General features: G+C 38.3%; 2 protein-coding genes across 3 annotated transcripts; both read right to left on the bottom strand.

Moving 5' to 3' along the window:
- Nucleotides 1-93: 93 nt before the first annotated feature.
- Nucleotides 94-1,152, bottom strand: LOC143886043 (lysM domain-containing GPI-anchored protein 2-like). Its single transcript, XM_077390036.1, is given in 4 exon segments — nt 94-104; nt 594-958; nt 960-1,035; nt 1,038-1,152. Coding segments are annotated over 4 exon segments (567 nt in total).
- Nucleotides 1,153-2,542: 1,390 nt separating this feature from the next.
- LOC143886642 (uncharacterized) lies at nt 2,543-20,116 on the bottom strand. 2 transcript variants are annotated; one of them, XM_077390691.1, is made up of 8 exons: nt 19,780-19,889; nt 12,774-12,846; nt 12,516-12,605; nt 12,023-12,103; nt 11,679-11,810; nt 9,157-9,375; nt 7,594-7,686; nt 2,543-3,035 (listed from the first exon to the last, which is right to left on the bottom strand). In XM_077390691.1, exons 3-8 carry the CDS (start codon nt 12,546-12,548, stop codon nt 2,874-2,876), a joined length of 720 nt encoding a protein of 239 aa, XP_077246806.1. In that variant the 5' UTR covers nt 12,549-12,605; nt 12,774-12,846; nt 19,780-19,889; the 3' UTR covers nt 2,543-2,873. The 2 variants fall into 2 exon arrangements, with proteins under 2 accessions (XP_077246806.1, XP_077246805.1); XM_077390690.1 differs by lacking the exon at nt 12,774-12,846 and having other exon boundaries at nt 19,780-20,116.
- Nucleotides 20,117-22,778: the final 2,662 nt, after the last annotated feature.

Genomic DNA, 22,778 nt, shown 5'->3' with positions numbered 1-22,778 from the left:
CTAAAGAGACAGAGAGAAGATGATCCTGAATTTTTACCAAAGAAGGTATCTGTTGAGATTTCATTGCATTTTAATAGAAACTAAACAATTAAATTACATGTTTCCTAACAATTAATTAACAATTAAATTATATGAGAAAAGAGTTACTCCGTGGGCTTAAAATACAGTGAGGGCCACATTGTTTCGGTGATCCAAAGCATTCATTTGATGGGCCTCACATAGATAGGGTGTGCCCAAAAAATCCGCTACATAGGTTCATCCTAACTCTTCGATTTGTGGAGGCAAAAAATAGACAGATTTGTTAAGGTTATACCCATCCATTTTAACCTCCTCAAATCGACCCGAAGAATGAGGCCCTCACTCTATACATTTTCTATTCCAACCCAAACTAGGCTTTTTATCCCTTCATCCACTTGGAGACACCGACTTATCATGAAAAAAAATTCACGTGCCCAAAGGGTATTTTTTTACGTGGAAAGAAAGACGGTGTTCTAACGAGAAATAGATAGAGAGAAATAGATGAAAGTTTTCTCATTCTGTTGAGAGAGAGAGAGAGAGAGAGAGAGAGAGAGAGAGAGAGAGAGAACGAGAACCTGTGAGAGGAACGTCGAGAATTTGGTCAGCCAGAAGCGAGATTCCATTAAGGGTGATCAGCGTCTCTCGTGTGGTCCCGAACTCATTCGCAATCAGATCCAACGTGCTTCCTTTAGCCACCTTGTGCGCATAATGAACGACCCGGATTCCATCCACAGGATCACAACTACAAGGCAGCGGGACCGACAACTCCTGGCCCACCGATATCACGTTCGGGTCCGATATGTTATTAACGGTCGCGATCTCCTGATAAGTCACGAACCCACTGAAGATTCCCCTCGCAATTCCATCCAACGTGTCGTCTTTCTTCACCGTGTAGACCAGCCTCCGGTCCGAGATCCCAGTCCCATTACTGCAGCGACAAGAATGGGACTCGGAATGGTGACCCGGCCGGGATGGCGTGAGTCGGCCGGGTCGAGACAGGAAGCGAGTTCGCGCTACAATGTTCCGGACGCCAAAGAGAGTTTGTACGTGGGAAACACTCGTCGCGTTAATTGGCATGTAGCCAATCATCGCTTGACACGTGGAGACGGAGCTGCACTTGAAGCCAATATCCATTGATGACGCGGACCCCGCAAGGAGAACGATGAGGATCGAAACGGCACAAATCGAAACACCTTTCATCTCTCTCTCTCTCCCTCTGGAGTCTGATTGTTAAAATGCGGGTGGTGCTTACATTTATATGTACCTGAGAGTAGAGAGAACTGGGCATGGGGATGTATTTAGGATTTTTCGAAGAGTGAAGGGGAGGGGAAGGGAAGAGGAAGGCTCGGTGGATTTGTTATATGTCAAAAAGTCCAATGTATAAGAAGAATGCTAGAATTTTGTCCAATGTATAAGAGGAATGCTTGAATTTTTGGGGTCTTAGGCAACTCAAAAGGTGTTGAAAAGAGTGGGTTAAGACTACTTTGGAAGTATTCAAACGGAGAAAATGGGCTTGAATGAAGAGGGTTTCTTCTCACAAATTTATTTGAGTTTACACTACCTTTCCTCGTAAGAAGCTTTTTTCTTTTTCTTTGTAAAGGAGAATGATACTATGAGAAACCTTTTAAAGAGATGCTCCATCTTTGGATAAGTTGTTCTTAAGATTGGCTATCTTGCTTGGATAATGTTATCTTAAAAAGAGCGAAGGGGATTGCCTATGGCTTGCCTGCTTGTATAATATATGGACGTGGGCGAATGATATCAAACCTATGCAAAGATAAAACAAACCCTGACTTGTTATTCCCATGCAGAGCCTCAATATGAGAAGCAAGCAAGGTATGTATAGATTCCCTATTTTTATTGTTTGTAAATAGGGAGAGACCATAGAGAGAATGAGACATCCCTAAAATAGTGAAAGAAAATCCACTACAAATTTGATTTATATTTTACAGTGTTTTTCAGTAGCCTTTTGTGCTCCCCTCACTCCCATCCTCTTCAAGTCTCTCCATCTCTGCCCATCTCTCACAAGTAGCCCCACTAATATTCCATGAAATTGCAAAGGGAGGTGATATATTCACTCCCATTCTTCACTGGGCCACCCCCTAATAGTGTCAAAAGAGTAGGAAATACGCCTATTACAATGACTACCACAAAACGGTCGAATTTTATTACCACCAGAATTCGGATCAAATATCTACATTTGATTTTAGATGTATATTCCGACGGCCAACAGAGCACAGTTCGGTGTTCTGACTTTTCTCTGATACAGCACTGGCCGTCCGGCCAGCATGCGTGGGTTGTGTTAGGCCTCCATAAATTGCTATGTCTTTATTCGAAAATTAAATTTACACGTGTGAGTACATCAATGGAGGAAGCGATTACTGTGTTGGTAAAAAAAAAAAATTGCATGAGATCAACCAAGGTGCAAGAGAAAATCACAAAATCCCCCTCCATGCAAGAGAAACTCACAAAAATTACATGAGATCAACCACAAAGGCCTCTGTGAAAAATAGTAAGATGGGTAAATCAACATAAGAATGCATTGCATCCAATGCCAGAAACTCAATTGCAATCTTCCAGTTACTCTAAATTTTGGATTGAATAAAATGATTTCATTTGTTGAATTACATGATTTCCTTTCTATAAGTAGCCAACTAGATAGTATAAAAAGCCAAATTCCTTTCTGCAATTGCATTCTACATGCCAGGAATAAGGGTTTGGCTACTCAAAAAATGGCAGTATATACTACATACATCAATTTGTCAGAAGATTACCTTGTTGCTGTAGGTAGTTTATATAAACCCAATTCTTGCAATTTTCAATTGTTTTTTTTTTGTGGGCACTTGATGCTTTGCCTAGATGTTCTCTCCTGGTGGTAACTCGGCGGGCTTCGGAGGGGTACCGAGAACTCTCTCCATGTCAAAACGCACTTCAATATTACGGATGCTGTAGCCAACCACCATAAGCCAGTACAGCAACTTGGCTAGTTCAGTTGCACTTGTTTCCGTCGCTGTTGTCTGCAAATAAGAACTCAGTTACAAAAAGTTGGAGTGGTGGCGGCGGAAAAATGCAGAAACTAAGAAGTTTATAATCTTAAGCTTCTAGGATACTGGATTCAAAAGTAAAAGTGACACCCCATTTAGAATATTAATGCAACTATATGAATGAATTGAGTATGCCATTCAATATAAATTGGTTTCAAGCACACATATATCACATTGATTAAGGGTGCAACTTGGGTCGGTTTTTGCGAATTTGGGTTGAGCTTTTACCATAAAATCAGGTCAGGTTCGGGTTGATTCCAATTCATTTTTTCACAAAATTTCAACCCCACCCGACCCAAGTTGCAACCCTCGTGAAACAGACTTGCTCAGATGCAACTAGAAATATTGTATTATGATTCAATACCTCTTATGCTAATTAGATTTATTTTAGCATTTATAGAAAAATAATACCAAGTAGTTGTTTAAAGCAATGTCCTGTGCCCCCTTTTCAGGTTGAAAATGTAAGATGCGTTTTCAGGAGTGCCATTCAACTACATATTTCTAGATATGAATAAGATGGTTGAATTCTGGTAAAACATTCTAGCACTGAGGAGAAACTTCATTAAAACAGGAAGAACAATAATTTACAGTGGGGACAGATTGCCCCGCATACAAGGAGTCTCTTCTCACACCTGCCTTAGCAAGCATATCAGCAATCTCATTCACACTACGGACAAGGTTTCACATTCAATTTTGGTATGCGTTTCTGTTGTGACGGAAGTAGAAACATATCAGTTTTAGAAGGAAATTTCGGTTTAAATACTATAAAATTACAGAACGTACGGAACCATATAAAAATTCTAAACATTTAGGCCCTTTTTTTATCTTGGATTTTGAGAATTCATTTTGATCTGAGTATTGGACTCCAACTAAGCCTTTGTCCCCAACTAGTTTGGGACAAAGGCTTAGTTGAGTTGAGTTGAGTATTGGAGTCCAAATTAAATGCATTTCGAGTCCAATAATATATTGGGAAGTGATAAATCCGCCCCTTTTGATTACTTGGGACACCCAGCAGCAGTGTATCAATGACAGCAGAGGGGCTGATGACTTCACTTAAGAAGGATTCAATGGGGCTGATTACCAAGTACACTGCTGCTGGGTGTCCCAAGTAATCAAAAGGGGCGGATTTATCACTTCCCTAATATATTTTGGACTCAAATTTCTCAAAATCCAAAACGAAAAGGAACTCTTAAGATGAAACTTCAAAAAGTACTAGAATAAGAACAAATATACTCCCAGAAAAACATTGTGTAAGCAAAAATCTAGGGATTTGAGGACATGCCATATTTCACACGTAATTCACCACATTTCACGTGCAATTCATGTAACACATTTTGGGATAATATACCACTAATATACTTATGATTTTGGTTTCGCTATGCATGTCGGTTTGGCTATGCGTTTTAGTGGGAATGAAAACGGAAACATTTCAATCGTTACATGTCGATTTCAGTGAAAATTTAAAACTGTGATTCCAAAGGGTACGAGAAAAGTAAATAATATTAAGATTGCAGATTTCAGATATTTAATCAATGATCTCCACTAATCTCCACACGTGCAGGAAAATCCTTTTCGCCCGAGTCCCCTCCACTACAGGTTGCTTAAAAGCATGCATATAAGGGCGCCACTCAATCATGAGAATACCCCACTCAACTTCAAGTTGACGAGCTTTCCTTGCTAGTGGAAGTTTGGCAACAGTAAGCTTATGCCAATTTTCACATTTAACTTTAGCAAGCAAGTCTCCAATAAGGAAATTTGTAGGAATAGCACCCAAACCCATCACTACAGATTGCTTAAAAGCATGCATATAAGGTCGCCACTCAATCATGAGAATACCCCACTCACCTTCAAGTTGATGTGCTTTCCTTGCTAGTGGAAGTTTGGCAACAGTAAGCTTATGCCAATTTTCACATTTAACTTTAGCAAGCAAGTCTCCAATAAGGAAATTTGAATGAATTGCACCCAAACCCATCAACCTGACTGACACAGAAAAACAACCATAACGTGCAATTGGAATTACAACCCGACATATACTTTTTTTTTTTTTTTTTGAATGGTGAATTACAAGCCTATATATGTATCACCTTTGGCTCTTATTGCAATGGAGATGAATGAGATTGTTGCTTGAGCTGGGATGATGCCATCTTCCAATAAGGTTCGATGCCTGATATCCTCGGGCGTGATGCCTAGGAGATCCCCAATGTGATGCTAGGTTAGTCTTATTTTTTTCCTTCCTTTCTCTCTTCTCTCTTCCATCTATATCTCTTTCCATTTTTTTTTACTTTCTAAACCTGCAACTTGCACCCATCAACCTCCATTACCAATCAACCACCAGCTCATTGACCACCCTTCCAGACCTTAAACCTTTGTTTCCCCTTTACCTACGATCAGTCCTCACGCATACCAATTACCAAACACCTTTCCCATTAGCTCCTGCCCTGTATTAACCTAAAACCCCACCATAAACCTCTCAACATATTTAAAACCCGGATTGGATTTGTGATCTTGACAAATCGAAGAACAGACCTCTAAATGCCCATTTTTCAAGCTGATCTACCCGGGACTATTGCCGTTCAGCCTGCCACTAGCCCAGATCCCTTCACTACCAGTTTGGAACAGTACAGGATCAAGAAACCATCAAGAACCTCTAATATGATTACTTAGACCCAGAAATTTATCCAAGAACCTTCCTAAATTAACACAAACTTATTTACAGACCTGCTACTAAACTATATGCTAACATTCCACCTTCTTGAATTGTTCGACCTTTAAGCATAGCAACCAGTCCTCTCCTTCACCCTTTACACATCGGCTACGTTATACCTGTGACCTAAAACCCCTTTCAACCCAATACCTATTGCCAGTAATTAAATCTAACAGTTCACAAATGTAAACTGTTTATCATCTTGTTAAAGTATAAAAGATTAAGTAATGCCTTCACCAACAGCTTAAGTTTTTGGAGTAACTGGTTGTTTTCACATGGTAACAGAGCAAATGCCTGGGTTCAAACTGTTAAAGTATAAAAGATAAATACTGCCTTTCTCCAACAGCTTAAGCTTTTGGAGAAGTTGGTAAGTTAACATGGTATCAGAGCCAAAGGTCTTGAGTTTAAACCTCTCGGATAGCAAAAATCCAAATGCGATGGTTGGCCCAAAGTGGGACCACATGTGCCACGTGTTTGCCAAGTGAGCCACACGTGTGGGGGAGTCTTAAAGTATAAAAGATAAATACTGCCTTTCTCCAACAGCTTAAGCTTTTGGAGAAGTTCGTAAGTTAACACAAACCTCCTTGATAGCGAAATCCACATGCAGTGGCCAAAGTGCCAAACCCAAAAGTGAGGCCACATGTAGCATGTGTAGGCCAACCCAAAGAAAGAGGGGCCACACGTGAGGGGGAGTGTTATAAAAGATTAAGTAACGCCTTCTCCAACAGCTTAAGCTTTTGGAGTAACTGGTTGTTTCACACATCTAAACCCTCACCACCAGTCTTTTCTACCTTGTTTCAGACTGATTACATACACAATATAGACTGCTAGATTTATAACAGTCCACCCTGTCGTTTGTTTCAATCTTACCTTTATCAGATTTCAGTTTATTTAATCAGTCCTTTCTTAGAGACTGTTCTAATTTATTGGAGATATTCTTGTACCTTCAATCAAGGGAGGGTGACGGTGGAACAGCAACTGCAGATTTTATGTTTACCATGTTTTGTTTTAGTTTTTTCAGGGATCTTTCCTTACGGATTTAGGTGTCTAAATTCGTGGGATTGATTCCATTGTAAAAGCAACATGTTCTTGGCTTTTAGGTAGTTGATTATTATATTATGTTTGATTTTAGGCTTTGCCTATGAAGAGTTTTTACTTTTTACATTGTTTTGAATGAGAGTGGAGTAGTTTTAGTCTAATCTTCTTGATTTTGTTGTCCTACTTGGTAACGTATCTTGCAAGCTGGATTCCTAATCCTCAAATATGCATCTTCCGCTTCTGCATTGCGTCACAAAGAGTTTGCTAACTGTGAAATTTCTGTACAACGTGTACTATTAGGAAATTTTTCTCACAATCTGCACTTGAACCTTCCACAGAGACTGTTTCTTAATGAATATTAACTCAACTGATCAAAAGAATTGCATGGAATCATCTACTCAACTGACGGATACATGCATTTATTTTTAAGCCCAAACAATTACAATATTGAAGGTAAATATGCAGCATCTGAACATATCTATACATTTTTAAGGAATAAAAATCCAAAAAGGATAATCATGATGCATACATGTAAATAGCCTTTCAATTTGGAGATGTTGCTTCATTTGGAAATCTTTAAAGCAAAATTACCACATTCCATAGACCATCCAAAAAGTATAAGCGTTATAAACATATACAAATAGCCTTTGAATTTGGGAATGTTGGTTCACTTTGAAATCTTAAAATCAAAATTACCACATTCCATAGGCCATTCCCTTTATTGGCAGGAAAAAGCAGTCAAATGAAAGAACAAAAAGGAAGAAAGAACTAGTACGATAGACTGCAAACCTTCATTTGGGCAGGATCTGAAACTGCCAGAAGGCGCTTAATAAAGGTATTCATAGCCAGGACAACATCCTCTCCAGCACTACTGGTGAGCTCCTACATATATTACTTACACAATAAGAAATTATAAACAAAAACTACCATTCAAAAAAATAATAATAAACAAAAACCATGGAAGCAAATGTGGGGGAGAAACAGAGCCTAGAGTTATTCATGAAAAAGCCATGACAGACTCACTGAGAGGGACACAATGAGCCCATGGGTTCAAACATAGAAAAAAACTACAGATTAGTGACAACTCTCTAGACCAACAATTCCCTTAAGTTATAAGTTTCTATTATTAAATATAATTTTCATAATATCATAAGTGGATGACAGTATAACGGGGCTAATGATTTTAACATTTCAGTAGACATAATAAATCATTTATACCTTTAAGATTTTAACAGAAAATAATTCAAAATACTCAATACAATATCCATTGGAAACTTTTTTTGCTTATTGATTTGAAAAGAGGCAATTCGGCAATTGGAAGATCCTATAAAACTCAACTGGCATGGGAAGAAGGCAATGACATTTTGATAGGAAATGAAGGTATTGAAGTTTATTTCTATTACTTTATCTTTATTGCTTATAATATAAAGGTAGATTAGTCATTTTCTGTTACTTTCACTTATGAGGGATTTTTATATGGTGCATGTGCATGAACGCCCATTCAGCACAAAAAGTAGAGTGGGGACCATATGAACAGATGATCTACATCATTCATTTTTTGGTCACCACCGTAGATAGGCCATGCCCCCAAAATGAGGACCATAAGATGATCCTGGCCCTCCAATTTTTGAATTTTTTCTATACTATACCATCCAAAAAAATGGGGGCCACAAATCGAAGGGCCAGGATCCAATGGCTCCCACTTTTGAGGCACAACCAACTACCGCAGGGACCAAAAAATGAATGATTTCTCATGTAGGCCCTGCTGTATTTTTTGGGCTACATGTGCATGCAGTCATGCACCATATAAAAACTCCACTTATGAGTGGTACAAACGTAAAATTCTCAATGTCCTAATAAAATATAATAGAACCATTCAAGAGGTACTGTTTACGACTTTCCCCTCTCCCCTCCCTTCTCTGAACTTCTCTCTTTCAGTCTTTTTTCCTTCATTTCTCAAGCTCTAATATTTATTATTTCTCTTGTATTCTAAAACAAGGAAACAAAAATAAAAGAAGTCCAAGACACCACTCCCAGAACTTTATGGCTGAGACCTGTAATCATACAGCTCAAAGCTAATTACATGAATTTTAGCAGGGTAGAACCATAATTTTTGGCGGACAGTTTTAATTATGCAGCCATCACTCTTAATCATGTGAAAAGGTGGCTAAGCGCATCTAAACATAATATAAATAAAAGGCTATGAAGTCACTGCAGCACGCATATTCTACAAGCAGAGTAAATAAGAATAAATATAAGAAACCGGTGTCTTAAAGAAGTATAGGTGGGTTGTACCACCAACGACATTTTAAGGATCAAAGAATTGAATAGTGATTAAAAGATCCATATTACCTTCAAATTTTGTGGTTCAAGGGATTTAAGATAATCCAAAAGTTCATTTTGTCCATTAGCAGACCTCCTCCCCATTTGACGATTAAGTTCCTCAATTTCCGCTTCAAGCAACTCGATATATTTTACTGCATCCATTTTTTCAGGACCAGAAGCATTATTCCACCTGATAACTTCGCCTGTCACATTTTTCTGAGTGCCAGGGGCATAATCTGGTACATCCTACAGCAATTATGGAAGATATATCATATTATTCTTAGATTAAAAAAAAGGAAAAAGAGAAAAAAAAAAAAACACATAAAATTATTCAACTCTTCAAACATTGGAGATTAGTGCCATGAAATGCATGCTGAGGTGATCGAGTTAAGAACAAGATCCTTAAATATCATATAACAAGAATAATGAAATATTAAAAAATAAACTAGACATGAATATAAATTATGAACATCAGCAGAAAACATGATGAATTGAATGGATGTCTGGTGCACTAGTTGTGGGGAAGGGAACACCCAAGAGCAACACTTGCATTTTAACTGCCTCTTCTGCTCTCCCACCAAAGGAACTTTCAAAACCATTTGGACTCAGGAAAAATTCGGTGAGGCAATGATACCAATATTCGGAAAGTTTGGGCATCAATTGGGAAGTTTTGGGAAACTACAAAATGGAATCGGTATTGACAGGCATAAATTTAGGCGTTTTGCTTCATATCAGTTTGTCTTATTTGAGTAGCATTTACTTTTTCTACATATACAACAATCTGACATAGGTGTCATGCCTAAAACCAAAAAGGCGTATTGAAAGAACATTCATTGACCAAGAGGCACCCACTCATTGACTAATGATGATGCAGAGATGGCTAAGTAAATCAACATTTCAACATCATTTGAACGATAGGGATCACTATGGGGTGCAAATAAAGCCTTAAATTTTTTATCTTTGTCATTCCTCGAGATGTTGCAACCCATTGCTGACCCTCTCTCTGTTCCCGGGCTCTGAGTTTCCCATAGAACTTCAGTCGAAATCGAATTTGATCCAATTAGGAAGCATCAATTTCCACATAAAAAGGTCTTGGATGGGTAGGCCCTGAAACCCATTTTTTTCCTAGCGCACGTCTCATCATTAGATTGTTGACACATCTAATAAGCTTTCGCTCCAAATAAGACTTATCTTCAAAAGTTCTATTCCTCTTTATACCTCAATTCCCAGGAAATCCCAAAGGGAGCTATAGCCCATAATATCGTGTTCACTGTCGTGTAAATAACATTGTTTACAAACTAGGGCTCGGGCACCGACTTGCCCAGTGACCTAGGAGAGTCAATTAAACCAGGACAATGATTGAGTCAGCCAAGTAGAATCAGGTTTTTTTTTTTTTTTTGGGTGAACTTGGTCGATTCTCTAGACTTTTTATTGACTCAGCTAGGGATCAATACCAGGTTGAATCAACACAGTCAATGACTAACCTGAAAAGTTTTTTAACATCAGTAAGCAAGAAACATGGAGACGACAAGGATTCAACAGATATCTGAGTCGATCCAGTGCATTGGGCTTCATCTACGAGCAATTGATTGTTACAAACTTCATAAGCAAGCTCCTAAATTTACCTATTCTGTTAAACACTCACTAAATACAAACTATCTTCTCCATTGTGGTGTAAATAACAATGTTTAGAAACTCGGACTTGGGCATTGACACGCCCAATGACCTGGGAGAGCCATAGTTTAAAACTCCCTCACATCATCGTAGACTCCCCCGAGTAGAATCCCTTTTCCCTTGGCCGCATTCCTTGTTTTGCCCTATAGAGTCAATAAAAACTCCTTTGACTCTCCCGAGTTATGACCACGTCAACCGAGCACTCAGTAGCGTTAACCGCGTTCTTGGCCGCGTCCGCCCCAAGTCAACAAGGATTTTTCTTGGCCGCATTTTGACCCACATCCGCATTTCTAAACATTGGGGAGAGCCAACTAAATCAGCACATTGAGTGAGTCAAATAGAGTCGGTTTTTCGTAAACTGGGCCAAGTCTTTAAACTTTTTAATTGACTCTGCTAGGGCCAAAACCAACTTGAATCAATCAAGTCAATGACTGACCATAAAAATTTTAAACATTGATAAATAAGCAACACACATGCAGACCACAAGGATTGCTAGGATTCAACACATATCCTGAGTGGGTCCTTCTATGTAGGGCTTCAGGGACTAGCAACTCATTGTTACAAACTTCATCAGCAGCCTCCTAATTTTATCTATTTTTTAAATTACTCATTAAAGCCTCATAAAACAAAAGCAAGTCAGCTGACATCAAACTAGTATCTCACCAACCTGCAGCCGAATCCTCCGAATTTTGTCCTCAGAACCCATTAAGAAATAAATACGTCACCAATAAAATCAAAATCAAAATTTTCAAAAAAAAAAAAGTCAATCAATTGTCTTCATCCTTAAAAATTAGATTTGGAAACTGCTACAGGACCACGTTTTTCACATCATCGTAAAGTAATGCAGTAATTTTTAAACAGGATACGTGAAGTACCTTGGCCTCTTGTACATCAGGAAGAGCAACCTGCTCTAGACTTTGTTGCAGTTCCAAACGATATTGTGCATTCTTGAACATGTAACCAGTCATCAGAACGCTATACATAAGCTGCGCAAGATTTTCAGCAACCTGTATTGAAAACAAGTGTATTCACTAAAAAAAACTAATTCCCATACAAGAAATAACCATTATTTCACCATTCGAAGAAAAAAAAAACCATTATTTCCTAAGAGTAAATTTTATTCAATTAATGCATATGTAAAACCACACTAGATTTTATAAGTTACTAACAAGAATAGAGAAAACAGATCTGACAGTCCAGAACACTGTAATAAACTTACAGTGGTAATAGTTACTGCGAAAAATTGAGGAGGGAGTGTTCCAATCATATTCGTCACTGTCTGTCGCATTGCTTCAACAATCTCCAGAAGGAAATAACCATGAAAGAAGTGTTAGTTCCACAAAAAATTATGCATAGAGTCCCTGTCCTTAACCATGAAATACTATCTTGAGCATGGTTTTAAATTTCGGTTTCGGTCCCTACTGAAACCGGATTTTTTTTTCCAAATTTTGATCATTTCGGCCAACAAAATGACCAAAGTTTGGCCGAAATCCAAACCGAAACCTGAAATTTTCACATTCCGGTCCCTATTTCGGATTTCAGCCGAAATTTAAAACCATAATCTTGAGTAGCAAAGATTCTACCTGCAAATGTATTATAATTAAGTATGATTTCTGAGCTTAAAATATATTTTGGATAGATTTCTTATATAAAATTTAACAATTAATCCAATGCTTAAATGAAAAAGACTACAGCAAACAATGGTATCTGACCTGCTGGGGTGCCCTTTTCACAAACAATTCCATAAACTCTGGCTGCACATTTCTGACATACTCCAATAGAACGTCCCTCCTGCTCTTGGACTGGTAACATTGAAAAGAATACTAAGGCCTTCAGCATCTACAATAACACTTGTAATGCATGTGGGCATTCTCTCTCAAATATGATACCCCTACCATGATGCTGAATTGGACAAGATTAGGAGAGCTTATATAATAGGAACTAAAGTGAAGGATAAAGAATATTTTCACCTAACCTACAACCAGCAAAATAATGTAAAGTTTCCACATGATCGCTCTCTAAATAGGAATCAAAGTGCACCATCTGATAATGAGCAGATAACAAGTATTAGGAGGAGCAGAAATGAAAGTATAATTACGAAACTAAATGTTCTATATGTATCAAGGCTAGTAGGAAGGTGATCTTGTTATTTTTGTAGCAGTTGCTGGCCAAAATAATTAGATAAGCATGCTGTATGATACACATCATGTATAAGGCCGGTAAAAGATAAAGACGTGCAAAACGTACCCACACACAAGAAAGAATAGCTGGTAATACTACAGACAATACCTACCACGTTCACTTGTGAAAGATTCTCATAGGCCAAACATAATACAAGTAGGCCCACAAGGACATCACTAAAAGACCCTCCCTCCCTCGCGTACAGATATTCCAGTAGCCTCCAATGGCTTCTCATTTTTTTAAGGTAATCATGGAAACATTACATGACATAAATCAGAATTACTACCACTGAAAGATGGATGCTCCCCTGATGGCCTAAAGACTATTTTTTTTTTCAGATAGATCAAATCCTTGCCTCAAAACATGATACACTTTGTCTGTTACACGAATGAACCTTCTGATTTAGTAGCTAATCTCCAATACACTTACAAAAATTATAGTGCACTTATCAATCAACTTAGGGGTTGAAGGCTGTTTTTTTTTTTTTTTTTTCCGAGTGGTTGAAGGCTTTTTTTTTAATGATAAGAGATTTTAGTAATAGAAAAAGGAGGGAAGAAATCCCACGACCGAGGTGGTCAAAAAAGCTCAAAACAAAGGTACAACGGCTAATGAATGGATGTAGAGCCTAATGTTCGCAACAAATTTCACATGCATGAAAAAGAGATCACACGCATAAAATAAATTGGGGTTAAATTTCCCTCTTGTGAAAAGAGGTTATATTAATGTTGGTAGGAATTGTACACTTCCGGTTTTATTGGCCGTTAATTACATTTCTTGAAGAAAGAAAATAGTCAAATACCTCTGATTATCCATCAAAAGGTTCCCTATCTAAATACAACTTTTGATTATCGTCCCAAAAAGAAGGTCCTGGAGAGAGAATTTGACTCTGGTGATTTTTGGTTTTATACACTTTTGTAAAAGATTCTTTCGGAAGAGAGAAACCTTTGAGTATGATTTTATTTAGACTCTTTTGAACGAAGAACTCTCTTGAGTCATTTCATCTTTCTCCCGGATCCCAGCAGAGAAAGGTCTTTTCATCTCTCTCTCGGATCCGGGAAGAGAAAAGTCTTCTGGCATCTTTCTCCCATACACCGGAAGAGAAAGGTCTTCTGGCATCTTTTCATCTTTCTCCCATAAACCGGTAGAGAAATGTCTTATTTTCATCTTTCTCCTGTAAACCGGTAGAGAAAGGTCTTCTTTTCATCTCTCTCCTGTAAACAAGTAGAGAAGGGTCTTCTGGCATGTTTCTCCTGTAAACCGGTAGAAAAAGGTCTTCTTTTCATCTTTCTCCCCGTACACGGGTAGAGAAAAGTCTTCTGGCATCTTTTCATCTTTCCCTCGTAAACCGGTAGAGAAAGGTCTTCTGCCATCTTTCTCCTGTAAACCGGTAGAAAAAAGGTCTTCTTTTCATCTTTCTCCCGTAAACCGGTAGAGAAAGGTCTTCTGGCATATTTTGAGGAGACTCAAAAGGACTTCTCTCCTTTTTAGATGTAGTCAGCAAAGAAAATGGAAAAAATAACTGAAATGGAAAAAGAACTGTTAGTTTTTGGGAAATCTTAATCTTTCCTTTCTTTCTCCGCTTCCTTCTTTTTTTTTCTTCATTTGCGTAACTTCTTTCCTCTAAAAGATGCGATCGGATCCAGCTCCCTTCCCAAAGGATTTTCCCTCTTATTTATAGAGGTTCCTTGGAGTGGTTGGCCACTGCCACCTCACCCCTTATCTTAAATTTCACGATCTTCACTTTGAAGCCATTATGGGTGCCACCTCATCCCTTATCTGGGATTCCACGATCACAACTTCCCCTTTGATGGGGAGTTAAGTAACATCCCTTTTTGAAACGTGGGTGACTTGCTTCTTCCTTTGCGGTTATTCCCTAAAATTTAGGGATTTTCTCTTCCCTTAGTCGTAGGCTCCTTTTTTTTCTTTCCATTTTATTGAAGCACTTTAACTTCATATTTATCCTTTTTTACTTTAGGGAATAATGTGATGCGTAACCACCCCCTTTTTTCTCTCTTCTTATTTTAGTAAGAGATTTTAGTATTATCCTATTTTTTATAAAATTTCGAGTCCAACTCCTAAATACATAAAAAACCTCAAGGAGAGAGGAAATCAAAGATCTCCAGTGAATATTTGTCAACTCCACATCTGTCTAATTTGTCGGCGTCACTATTAGCGGATCCCCGCAAATGATGGAAAGATATGGGAAGCCCCACTACTTGGTCCTAAATCTCGTCAAACAAGTGGAAGAATCTCCACGAATGAGGGTGACTCCCAACGAGCAGCGAGGGTGGCATTGAGGGAATCTCCCTCCACTATCATGTTGCTCAAATCTCACCTGTTTGTTATCCTTATACCCAGTAGAGCCGCCCTTACCTCCATTTCATTCGAATCGGTAATTCCAATCATAGTTGTCAAACTCTTACGAGTCGTACGAGTCAACTCTTGAGTTTACGAGTCATCTGGTGACTCTTACGAGTCGCTCCGAGTCGAGTAAAAAAACTATGACTCTTACGAGTCGAATCAAATCGTTGGGCCTGGGCTTTCTTGCTTTGATGGTTGAAAACTTGGAAGTAGGAACTTAAAACTTAATTATCTTTGTAAGTTACAAGCATGTATTTATTTACTAGTAAAATGGTGGGCTCCACGCCATCAAAACATGAGATGTAATATGGCGGGCTCTAGTCAAATTTCTAGGTTTGGCTAGGGACGGTGGACACCACCTTGTCAATAACATTAGGGGTAAAATGGTGGGGGCCCACTTTCTGCATGGGTTTGGGTAGAGACAGTGGGCCCCACCAATCCTAGGCATGGTCATTAAATATTGGACCCCACCCATCATAGCATGAGGTGTAAAATAATTAGTCCAAACCATTCAAAAAAAAAAGTTGGTCATACGGTGTATGCATGGGTTTGGATAGAGGTAATGGGCTCATCAGACCAAGGGTAAAATAGTGGACCCTACCCATGCTATTCTTGGGTATAGAATATGGGCTCCACCCCACCCCATCAAAAGATCAAAACATTATGTAGGGGAAAATACTTTCCAGGAAAAAAAATTCTGGAAAAGGTGAATGACATTTGGAAAGTTACGTGCTTAGTGTATATTATGGATGGATGGATAGACGGATATTTTTGGCTTAGTGCTTTATCTATGTACAATTGGGTTATATTTTTTTTATATGTTTCATCTTTTGAAATATAATGATATTTTTTTCAACTACATTTCTACTCTTTTCAAAAACTCTTACGAGTCACGAGTCATAAAATTAAGAAATCAAGTCACGAGTCGAGTCACGGGTTGACAACTATGATTCCAATTGGTCCCGAGAAGGTCCATTTAGTGGAACCTCACTCATCTCTTAGAACACCGCCCACACCTGCAGGCACTACGTTGCCCATACCTGATCCATCAAAGTTAAGTTTCAAGAGGTCTGGACCTGGAAACTGGTCCCATGGAGGAAAAAAGGTAAAATCGTATAGAAAACCTCATTCTTGGCGGTTGTATGGGTGTTGTGGAAGGAGAGGACTGGGAGCTTTATAAATTTTCATGCTAAAAATTGATATTTGAATTTCCTAAAAACATCTTCTCAAGAAATTTGCATTCACAATCTCAAGAGATTTGAAATTCACACCATCTAGATTGGGTCTCCAAACATTGTTCTTAGTGTAGAGGTTTCCAAAGAAAGTCATGATGTCTTCCTCAACTACACTATTCACCTCTAGCAACCAACTTCCATCCATAAAGCATTGCATGCAATTCCTTCTCATGTTTTCCATTCAATAAGGCCATGTTTGGATACCCACAAGAATTAGATTTGGATTTATCACATTTGCAGTTGAGATTTGGAACTGGATTAGATCCTTAGATTTCCAAATCAGCTACAACAGTGAAAAAAATCTGATTTTCAAATGATCAAATCTGTCCTGCAAGACATTATTTGGAAATCAATATTTGTGGCTATTACCTTCACCCTAGCTGCTCCCCGACCTTGCTGCAGCAGCAGCCAGACGTCCCTCCCTCTCTCCATCTCTATCTCTCATAATGAGCATGAGGATGATTGATGTATTTTGTTTTGTATCCAAAAATCAAATCCAAATCCAAATACAAAAGCATGAGGTATCCAACATATTCTCTCAAGCCAAAACTTGTGGAAGTTGCAGTCTTCTGAATACAGACAAATTTCATTCTCTTTGCTATGTAATCATGACATTCTACCCTGGATAATCGCAAAAACTATAAACATTCTCCCAAGAACTTCCCCAATCTTACACATCTAACAGCCTCCAGGCACACTTTGAAAAACTCTTCTCAACCATCTGCGGACAAGAAAAAGGAAGGATTACACCCTAAGCGAATGACGCTAAGGTCTCTCAAGCCCAAGGGAATCAACTTCTTGACGATTGACTCTCTTCTTCCGTTTATCTGCAGCCTCAAGCGGCCATATATAATGTAGCATAGTGATGCATAGTAAAGACTATCTACCAATTTTCCTTTTCTTGCAACCTTCAAAACACTAAGATCCATTTTCCTCCTCTCTTTTTGTTCTTTTTTCTCTTTTGTTTTCGTCTTTTCTTTCCTACCCTATAAACTCTCTAAACATCTTCTGAAGAACTAGAAAAACTCACCAACTGTTGTCTACAGGGGCTGGATGGCACTTCCTTTAGGGTTTAATACCCTCGGCCCCCAAAACTTCAACCTGCTTCCCCACTTCCTGTTCCGTATAAGTCTCCCTTCTTTCCTTCAGGTCTCTTATCGCAATTGACAAAAACAATTTTTTTGTAGCTTCTAGGTCATCATCAAATCCTATCCCAAACACGTCTCTTATAGCTAACATCTCATCCAATTCCTCAGAAGGAAGAACATCATTTTCTTCCGCCCCCAAACTTTCCTTTTATCTTCGATCTCCATTCCCATCCGATCCTGAATCTCCATGCTTACTTCCCTGTCTAAGGTGTCCCAAGAATCTTGGGATGCCTCTAATGAGATCGCTACCACTTTCTCTAACCTCTCTATCTCTGCTGCTTTTTCCTCTTCCCATCGCTGACGACGAGCCCTTCTCTCCGCTTCTAGAGCTTCCTGGAAAAAAAAGGAAGCTTATAGATCCGAACAAATACATCTTTCGGTTCTGTCGACCCAGAGACTTTCTTGAGCTCTTCCCTATTTTCCATAGCATCCTTCTTGAACTGTTTCCACTGCCTCTTCCAAATCTCCATAGAGATTTCTCTCAGAGTGGGACACTCCTCAGACGCCAATTTATCGTCATATTCCAACTCCTTAAGGAATTTAAGATCTTCTACATCAAAAGAGACGGCCTTCCTCTTCCTGAATGTGGATCCAGTTGCATCCGACATTTTAGGGGAAAGAGGTTAGTCAAAAATCCTTCAGGAGGAGTCTGACTTTGGAGGCTAAGAGTTTCTTATTGGTTTCTTCGTCAATGGAGTCTAGATTCCTTATTGCCTCTTTCTTTGTGGCAATCCCACCAAAGGATCCTTGCTACATAACTTTATTTTTATTTATAATATTATCTAAGATACAAATAGGAAAGCCGTCCATACATCCAAATAGATCACTCTTCAACACCTTCTCTTTTCTTCCCTTTTTTTTTCTTTTTTATAGAAATAACAAGAAAATTTCATTGAAAGAACAAATTCCAAGAAGGGGACAAGATGGCCTCAGCACAACAGAGAAAGAAACAAATAAAAGATATAAGTGTGGAGCAACACTAACCTGCCACGAAGATCACAACCAATAAAAAAACTATGGTGAAAGGAAGCCCGTACCCAGCTGCCAAATGAGCCCTTTCAACTCCCTCACCAGCAAGACTATCTACCATCTCAGTTATATACTAAAGGATACACTTGGGAGAAGGCGTAAGGACAGCATAGATATCAATAATCTAAAAAATAGAATCAGCTAACCACCAAGTACCGAGGCTTAATGTTGACACCATCCAATAATATTGGACAAATACCACCTCAATCCAAATTGGACCAAACGAACGTTCCTTGGTAAACCAAAGACTATTAAGAACGTATAAAGAGCCAAAGCTTCCACCACAGAGGAGTTTGCAATGCCAATAAACCAGATAAGTCCTTGGCAATCTCACCCAACAAATTCCTAATAATGGTACCAATCTCAGCGAACCCTGGACTGCAAATGAAAACGTGTTGCTAGATGGGTCTCTCTCTCCACCACTCTTCCACAATCCTGGACCTTTTTTAGCGCCGGCATCTCCAACCATGCATTATCAAATTTGAACACACTAAAAACTATGTTCCAACTCATCCAACTAAAAACCAGGGAGTGATTGGAAACTGGTTATATCAAATCTTTTTGAAGAACTCCCAATAAATGTTCCTCTAGGAGAGCACTGAGTAACAAACTAAACATTGTCTAAATCCTTATTTAGTTTCATTAGTGCTCAATAGCTCTTACATTTCAAGAGGAATATGTCAGTCGCACATTGATTAGTTAGTTAATTTAAACCCAAAAGGAGGTTTCCAACCCTTGTTTAAGAATTCAAGATGTAATGCCTAGTACACTTGGGAACTCTATTAAAATACCCAACTCTCTATTACCAAAAAAAATTTAAAAATCTCTGTATGATTTCAATTGTGTTTGCCTTCTCAAAAGAAATTGGAACTGAAATTATTACAAACAGGTAGTGGGCATGCCACATTGTCAACAGCAAATTGCATCAAAATTAAAAATCTGCAAAGGGAGAAAAAAAAAAAACTACATAGCAATTCAAAATAAAAGAATTATATGGGTATGAATTAGAGAAAGAACAATACCAGAGAGCCATTAGAGGGTTTCGGGTCCGCGCCCGAAGACCTATTGTTGGAATTGAGAGCAGCCCTAGGTTTCAAATGGCATCTGATTTTCTTCTTTGGGAAGGAAAGATAGAGGGGAGACAAAAAAGGAGAAGACGAGAAAAGAAGAGACAATGGAGAAGAAGAAGAAGAGATAGAGAAAAGCTGATGTGTGAAGGAAGACATGAGAAAAACAGTGGGGAAAGTTACAGACAAGTATATGGATTTTTTTTTCCCACTCACCCTCTCTTTGGTTGAGTGTGTAAAATAGAGAAATGATGCTTTGGGCGACCGTTCCGAGAGAATGGGTACTACAACAGTTGCACCATATGCAGGCCTTTTTTCTGGGGGGGGGAAACCTTTGCCCTGTTTGGTTTGCAAGAAATGTTTTTCTCGGAAAAAACGTACGGTGATCAGGTCGATGAATATTGTTGTCCATGGACCATGACAAGTTCTAAATATTTCCGTTGGTTCCACCCTCATTGGATGATTTTGAACCCTTGATCAAGCTTGATGAAAAATGCATCCCTTGTTGGATGATTCTGAAGCCTTGATCAAGCTTGATGAAAAATACTTCATCATAGGATGATTCTGATGATTCATCCATCATCAGATGATTCTGAACCCCTGATCAAGCTTGATGGAAAATACATCCATGATCGGATGATTCTGAACCCTTGATCATGATTGCTGGGAAATACATTCATCATAGGATGGTTCTCACTCTTGATAGAAAAAAAAATACATCCATCATCGGATGAATCTGAACCCTTGATCAAGCTTCATGGAAAATACAGTCATCATAGGATGATTGTGAACCCTTGATAAAAAAAATGCATCCATCATCGGATGATTATGAACCCTTGGTCAAGCTTGATGGAAAATACATCCCTCATTGGATGATTCTAAACCCTTGATCAAGCTTGGTTATGGTTTCCAAAGATAAAAGCCAAAAGTCTTTGATTGAGAGAGTGAGAGGATTAGGATCTTATGTCGGAGCTAGCTATGGTATGGCCCACGAGATCAACAGCCCATAGTTATTTGATGTGTATGGTGGGCCATAGCAGACACAATCCTAGCCCACCAGATAATAATCTTGATCACAAGGAGGTATTATATGTTTATTTAGTTGACTTACAACATGCAAATGCACCTCTAACTCTCTAAGAGTGAACAATATTCACTTAAATAGGTATCATTACATCCTTCCAACATTGCAAGATACTCCCAAAGTGAAAACCGAAATCCTTAGTATGTTTAAGACATCTTAATACTCTTATTAGAGCTTCTCAGTGATCATGTCTTAATTTGCTAGTATATATAGCTACTCAATCTACTTATATTACGCTAAATTAGGTCTTGTCCAATTTATCAGATATATGAGACTCCCAAATATTCTTGAGTACAAGTTGAGATAGACTATCACCATTATTTCCCTTCAATTTGTTGCTTGAATCAAAAGATAATTTCACAAGACTCTAATCAAATTGATTGGTTTTCCTTCTGTCACGCCTCGAACCTAGGTTTGTGCGACAGCTGCCGCATACCCGCAGGGTCGCCCCCACAACTACACAAGGCTCAATCTCATTTTATCATCCATAATATACAGAGCTGCTAAATAAATGCGGAAACATGATTTATTTAAAATTAAGTACATAACCATGGCTAATCATTTATTACAAATCTCTCAAGTAAAATATCTTGAACAAACCGAAATAAAAGTACCTACTCTAAAACTGAAATCTACTCCAACGATCTTCTTCTCATGGATCCAACTAAGGGCAGTATACTGTTCTTCGATACCTGAAAATTTTAACCACATAATGAGCAAATAGCCCAGCAGGTTTTTCGCGTCCACATCAGCTAATAAAAACAGACATGAATATATAATAAAATAACTACTTTTTCACAAAACACTTTCAACCACACAGTTTTGTAATATTCCACTTGGAAAATAGTGATAAAGAGTACTTCAAACCACACGGTTTTGCAATATTCCACTTTGGAAAAATAATGATAAAGAGTACTTAAAACCACACGGTTTTGCAATATTCCACTTTGGAAAAATAATAAAGAGTATTTCAAACCACAAGGTTTTGCAATATTCAACTTTGGAATAATAATGATAATGAGTACCTCCAACCACACGGTTTTGAAATATTCCACTTGGAACATAATGATAAAGAGTATAAATCAGTCTTTTCTGTGGCCAATTTCTAACGATATTGGCAGTTAAAGTACCCAAAGGCGATCACTCGATCACAAGACTCACAGGTCCTAAAGCGCGCAATAGTAATATCAATAGCCAAAGGATTCCCTGTTGGCGGCCTAAGATCAACCTTATGGGCAGATAATCTCGACCGGTCTACATGATCATGACCAGTGTATCCCGTGAGTACTAGTCCCCTTCCAGAGATCAACCTTACTGGTGGGACCCATTCCATACCAAGACTGTAGATAAAAGCAATTTAGCACTTTTGGTAATACATAAATGATTTTACAAGTCTTTCAAAACCATCGGAACTCCCTCGTTTTAAATCCAAGAAAAACTCAAATGAAATATAACAACTTTCAACTTGCTTTTATAAAATTCCATTTCCAAAATCATCTCAGAATAAATCGTTCCACCTGTCAATAATAAGAAATCCATGCATAGGTTAATATATCAAATCCAACATCCTTAACAATAAAGAAGTAAATATCAATCCCACATATAAATTGTGAACAAAAACACATGAATAGTAGCTATAAATAGTATGGCACGCATAATACACTAACATGGTAGGATCACCTACTTACGCAAAATTCCAACTCCGGTTTGTTGGAGTTCTGACAGAATCCCCCTTTCCTTTTCTTTCTCTCTTTTCTATTTTTCTTGTTCTCTTCCTCTATTTATAGGAAAAACTAGAGTGAACAATGACATACATAGTGATTGAATAGTGACCTATGAATAGTGACTGAATAGTGAATGGATAGTGATA

This window comes from Tasmannia lanceolata, unplaced genomic scaffold, assembly GCF_043159265.1.
Source record: "Tasmannia lanceolata isolate RefF3 unplaced genomic scaffold, GAP_Taslan_0.1 ptg000011l, whole genome shotgun sequence".
Classification (NCBI taxonomy): Eukaryota; Viridiplantae; Streptophyta; class Magnoliopsida; order Canellales; family Winteraceae; genus Tasmannia; species Tasmannia lanceolata.
Note: the sequence above shows the minus strand (reverse complement) of the source record. Positions and strands in the feature narration are given on the sequence as shown.